General features: G+C 38.0%; 1 protein-coding gene across 2 annotated transcripts; it reads right to left on the bottom strand.

Annotated features, from left to right (window-relative positions):
- Positions 1-316: 316 nt before the first annotated feature.
- On the bottom strand, positions 317-2,916 carry LOC103443672 (sm-like protein LSM1B). Of its 2 annotated transcripts, none has more exons than XM_008382566.4 (5): positions 2,339-2,916; positions 1,868-1,936; positions 1,662-1,777; positions 1,513-1,575; positions 317-582 (listed from the first exon to the last, which is right to left on the bottom strand). In XM_008382566.4, exons 1-5 carry the CDS (start codon positions 2,397-2,399, stop codon positions 505-507), a joined length of 387 nt encoding a protein of 128 aa, XP_008380788.1. In that variant the 5' UTR covers positions 2,400-2,916; the 3' UTR covers positions 317-504. The 2 variants fall into 2 exon arrangements, with proteins under 2 accessions (XP_008380788.1, XP_070661435.1); XM_070805334.1 differs by having other exon boundaries at positions 1,868-2,128; positions 2,339-2,913.
- Positions 2,917-6,162: the final 3,246 nt, after the last annotated feature.

Below are 6,162 nucleotides of genomic sequence, written 5' to 3' on the forward strand. Positions count from 1 at the left end.
TGCGTTACAGTAAAAGAGAATCGGCTATTACCATATATTCTTGCCATACTTAGGTGTCAGATAATTCTCAATTCCATGATGAAATTGCAAGTGTACGCGGCCTGGACCCATAAAGCAATTAGATTGAGTCTCTATATTTCCTGTATTAGTGATCAATCTGTAAAGGGTCCAGGCCGAAAACACGAGCAATCCCAAAAGACAAATATTCTTGCTGTCCAGTAGACTTCTTTGATCTTCTTTGTTTCGTCAAAAGGTCTATGAACAAACTAAATTCGGGTTCCCTAGAACTTTTGAATCCACAAAAAAATGGTGAAGCTTTTAAAGCAAAGGGACACTTGTACTAATTCAGCCAAATATTACAGACAGAAATTAGAACAACTGTTGATTGAAATTCTAATTTTCGAAGATTTGACATGTACCATCTACGAACATCGGCCAACTACAGGAAGAAGAAGAGAATGAATAGCAGCCGCTATAATATTTGCGGACGGGCGAGCGACTCGTTTAATCCATATCCAGGAACTCCATTCTTTTTCTCATTGTACCTTTAAGATCAGAAGCTTCTCTTTCTGCTTTCTGTGCCTGCATAATTACAAAGCTAATCATCAATACAGGCTTCCGTTCAAGTAATAAAGCAAAGTGCGTCCAAATATAACAAACAAAGCAGACCCAAAAATCCCAAAAACACTGTCACAAAAAATTGACATAGATGTCAACCGAAAACGAAAGGACAGTCTTTCAATTTACATATAATCTTGAGAGAAATTAAGCCACAATTGCAGTGCCCCACCATCTGGAAAGCCCCCCTAATTCAGACTCACGCAAGAACCAACCCGTTCAAGAAATTCGGCCTCTACGTTCAAAAATTTGCTTGACCCCAGTTTTGGTTGACCTAGAACCAATTAGTGATTCCAAATACATTAAGGAAAAAAAGGAAAGCGGGAAACATTTTTCCAAAAATCATTTTGAAAAAAAGGGATTAGACCTCAATGGTCTTTAGAATTCCACCTACCAACGGAAACTCTTCACAAAAAATATTTGGGGTAATAGTCACCAAGTCTTAGTCTAGCACAGTTGGAGATTCCACTCATACTTCTGCATGTGCATGATCTTTGCTTTTTATGTGCACATAAATAAAGATAGAACAAGTGGCACTAACCCGCCTCTCATAGTATGCGTACCTTCAGAACATAATGCTTAAGGCGCAACTAAATCGAGTGGTTCAATCATCCCATAAGTCCTTTCCTAAATGTGCTCAACTATTTGCTTCAAAACTGCACCATTCACCTACTAATTTTCATCGAGGATTTTAGTCTCAAATCTTCTTAATATCTATGTCAAAACCAGTGTTTTAAAACCATACAGCTTTCCAACTTCATAAACATACCTTAACACTAGAGCTATAAACTTGAACAATTGAAGACCAAAGCAGATAATAAGGAAAAAGGAAGAGAGTGAGGTAGTTTATATCAACACACCATTTATAAAGATTATCGAGCTGGCAACACTTACCCTTTTAATTTCTGCAGCTGAAACGCGAGTCATGTGTGGTGGAAGTTCCTCCCTTTCTGAATCCTAAAACATCAAGTGCAGATATAAACATTATTCAATGATGCATATTTTGAGTTATAGATGACAAAGCAACTAATAATGTACCATACCAGCTCGCCAATTAGAACAACATTCTCCCCACGGATGACGTAAAGACCCAAGGGGATGTCACAGTAAAGATCCCCAACAATGACTCTCTCACATGCACCCTCGAGAACGGCATTGGCTACAAATCAGAAATAACTATTACTTCAGAATCTTCATTAAACTTACAAAATAATTTGCCCTCAAAAAACAGAGAAGATAATGTTAGTACCGAATTGATCAAAAGACCGAAGTATCCCCAAAAGTTTTCGACCATCACGGAGCAGCACAAGAAGCTTCTCTGCAGCATGAATAATAGCATTAGACCACCACACCTCAACAGTGAAAAAATGATTGGTTGACCCACCAGTCCTAAACTCCAGCATCTTTTCACTAGTACTCAACTCAAAATCGACATTGAAACCGGGATTTAAAGGAATACTCAAACAGCAATACTTCAATACAAGAAAACAATTTTTCTGCAGGACCCTACCTGTAAAACCAATCTGAATTTAAGCAACAAATACCAGAAGAAAAACCCAAATGGTAAAAAGAACAAATCTTTCAACTATGTCAGCCAGTCAGAACACAATTAATAAAAACAACTAGAAACTAGAAAGAATTACCATCAACTTCATACAACTAATGAGAAATTATAACCCCAGAAAAAAAAAAGTATAAATTAGAGAGAGGGAGAGCATACTGTCAAGGTAGCTAGCAAGAGAAGTGGAAAGGTAGACATCTTCTGGGCCTGCCCAAGACATTGATGCTTCTTCTTCTCACTTCCAAAAACTCAAACTTTTTCGGTTTCTCAAAAATCACCGAAAAATTCACCAATTTCCAAACCAACAATGGCATTGGCAGCTCAGCCTTTTCTCCGATGCCTCCCCAAGACCCTTCAATTTTCCTCCAAAATAACGACTCCTAATCCGAGAACCAGAAATTTGAACAAAAGACCGAAACTTTAGCGAACTGAGCAAGAAAATCCTAGCCTTTTCAGATCCAAAAGCCTTAGAATTTGAGGAGGGTCAGAGGATTGGAGGCCTCTCTTCCGGATTGATGGGACTGGATAGAGTTTTAATAAAAAATACTCAGATCCAATCGGCCGGGAAGAGTTTGAGAGGGGGGATTTAGCCGAGAAAAAGAGAGGGGTTTCGAGGGGAAGTGCGAGAAAATGCAGAGTAATTGAGGCAAAGGGTGATTTTATTTGTTAGGGGAGAATCACAAGTCTAGGGTTTGGACCTTGGAGAGTGACATGGTGGTGGGATGGAAGTTAGGCATTGGCCTAGTTTAGTATTTCTTTACTTTTAAAAAAAAATTGTTTATGCTGTACTGTAAAAATAAGTAGCTGTAAAATAAAGTATTTATGTGTTTAGTAAACTTTTATTGTAAAAGTGATTTTAACAAAAAAAAAAAAACATTGTTCAAGCGTTTGATAAACTTTATATAAAACTGTTGCGACTATGTTAAATGATTAAAAAAAATATAATTTTTAAAAATGGGATTTATGGGATTTGCCATGTCCTCCGCCCCCCCCCCAAAACCCGTGTCCCCCTTAACCTTCCATCACCACCTCACCGCCGCCCTCTCTTCCTCCATCTCCATCTCTCTCCCAAGGTTCTACTAAACAAAAACTGAAAACGAATTGTGAATTTTATGGGATTTTGACGTGGGCAACCTCGTCCTTGAGGATCTGTCTTCAAATCGGAAAACCTATATGCAATTGAATCTTTGCCATCGAAACCCGGTCTCGACGATTTGCCGGAAAGCTGTGCGGCGATGATTCTGGGGTATTTGGACCTGTCGGGAAACCCAGTTCCTCCTCCTCCGACTCCAATATCCTGAGTCCCTTTACCTAAGCCTTATCCCTCACCCCATCTCTCTGCCGTCCCATCTCATCCGCCGCCATGACTCCACCACCCTCACGATCGAGACGTCCCTCCCCTTCACTTCCCACAACTATAAGCCACCGTCGTGCACACTCGAGACCACTTCCAAGGAGCTTATGACGTTCTTCCACGACATGGCGTTGATGCGCTGGATGGAGATTGCGAGGAGAAAGAGGTTATAATTGGGTTTAAGACAGTTTCATTAAACTTTACTGTTTATCCACCTACTTTGAAAAAAAAGCAGGTTTTGAGAAGCAGCAAAATGCTGCTTCCATTTTTCTGCTTATTTTGGCTGAAACTTTGAAAAGAAGCCCTTATTTTTACATTTACCAAACACATTTTCCACCCCAAAATTTTTTTCATAGTTTTTTTTTTTTTATAATTTAAGCTGTGCCAAACTGGTACTTAGGAATGTGTTAGTAATTCCCCTGTTGGTTTTTATTTTGGGTTTGGCTTATTTTTTGAGATGGCCTTTCAACTAAGGGTGGGCAAGGTTTGGTTCGGTGCATTTTGAGTGAAACCGCAACCGAAATTGTAACTTTTTGCGGTGCAGTTCGGTGCGGTTTTGAAACTAAAATAGAAATGAAGCCAAAGCGTTTGGTTTGGTTCTGTGTGATTTCAAACGGTTTCGGTTTAGTTTTTGAGAAAAAATATACAATTTAAAATTTATACTTATCTACACATAACACCGTCTCATTTTCCACACAATACATTATTTAACCAACCCATATGAGAATTCTTTTCTTTACTCTAGCTAGCTAATTGCACAGACGATAGTCTGTGAGCAGGAAAAAGCACCCAAATGGAGTGTTGCGGCTTATTACTTGATTAGATATTTGGTCTTTGCATCTCTCCTTATGTGACTACTTTTATTTGATGCTAATTGTTTCTTTTTGAGTTTTCGTTTGCACTTCTAATTAGTCCATTATATAGGTTGTCATTCTGAACTTGAAAATTAGGGTTTTGAAGTGCTTTTATTGGTAATAAAATTTCCATCTTTTCCTGTAAAGAAACATTGAGATGCCAAACTTCATGAGGGATATAACTTGGAAAAAAATTATCATTATTATGACATATACATACTAAATGTATGGACTCTAACAAACAACTAATTAAAATATTACATCTAATTTGAGGTGCAGTTTCGGTTTCGGTATGGTTTTCAAAAGCCAAAATCAAAACCAAATCGTTTCCTACAATGCGGTTCGGTTTCAAAATCGTAAAATTGAACTGTTTGGTGCGGTCCGATTGGGTTCGTGTTTCGGTTTCAAGTGCCCACCTTTACTTTCAATTGAACTTCAAGTCCACTTTACTATTCGAAACAATTTTTTTTTGGCTTTATCTAAAATGGTCATTGAGATTTGTATAACTCCTTATCTTGGTCTCTGAGGTTTAAAATTGATAGAATTGGTCATTCAGTTTGTCCATCATCAATCATTTTGGTCATTCCGTGAAAAATCTCCATTAAATAAAATAAAATGACAAAAGTATCTTTAATTTTTATCAAATCATTTTGGTCTATTGTTTATTAAATTGAGGGTAGTTTTATAATTTTAATCTTTATTTAACATGACTATTCACGGAAGGACCAAAATGATTGATGGTGGACAATCTCAGGGACCACTTGTATTGATTTCAAATCTCAGGGACCAAAGTGAGGAGTTATGCAAATATAAGGGACTATTTTGGCTAAAAAGCCAAAATATTATTACTTTACATCTTAAAGAGGTAGAAAATGTGAATAAATTTAAACCTAAAAGTGCCTAAATGTAAGAGTGTGCTTGTGAGCGGGAACGAACCCATTTCACACGTGATGTCAGAGCATAAGTAAAGTATAGTAAAAGTAGAATGAGAATTATACCATCGAAGGTAATCTCCAATACCAAGATTTGCCAAGAATAATCGTCGACACGAAAGCTCAGTTACTAAAACTTGAAGGGAAGAAACACAAAGGTGAGTGGGCCTAAAAATAAAGCTTTGTAAAAACCTTTTCGAAAACATAATAACCCCTCATTGTAAAATAAGTATAGTTTTCAAAATATACATAATACATATAGTGTGAAAATACTTAGGGTAAAGTACAAAAAACTACCTCAACTATTGGTGTCACAACACTTTCATACCTCATCTTTTTAAAATGACAATGTCATACCTCATCTTATGAATTTGTGCTAATGTCATACATCCGTCAGTTTTTCTGTTAATTTTTCTGTTAAGTGATGACATGGCTAGATACTGGGGCCACTCACTAATCCAACTGGATTAAAATATAATTAAATATATTTTTTAATAATAAAATTATTTTTTATATAAAATTGTGGATCCACCCTCTCTCTCTCTTGCCTCTTTCTCTGGACACCCACCTGCATCCCCAAAACCTTCCCACCCTTCCCACCCGTCCCCCCCAACCTTCATCCCCTTCACCCTTTCTTCCCCCCGCTCCCATCTTCTATGCGCAACCTCTCCCTCCAAAAACTCTTCCATTTAGAGCCCATCGACCTCTCTGTCTCCCACCTCTACATCCAGTGCGCCCGCACCCAGGGGATCCTCTCCGTCATTTTCCCTGACCGTAAGATCCTCCTCGACTACCTCACCAGAAAGATCTCTTCCTCCGACTCCATCGAGTTCATCCTCCCTC

The sequence above is a fragment of the Malus domestica genome, chromosome 09, assembly GCF_042453785.1.
Source record: "Malus domestica chromosome 09, GDT2T_hap1".
In the NCBI taxonomy this organism is placed as follows: Eukaryota; Viridiplantae; Streptophyta; class Magnoliopsida; order Rosales; family Rosaceae; genus Malus; species Malus domestica.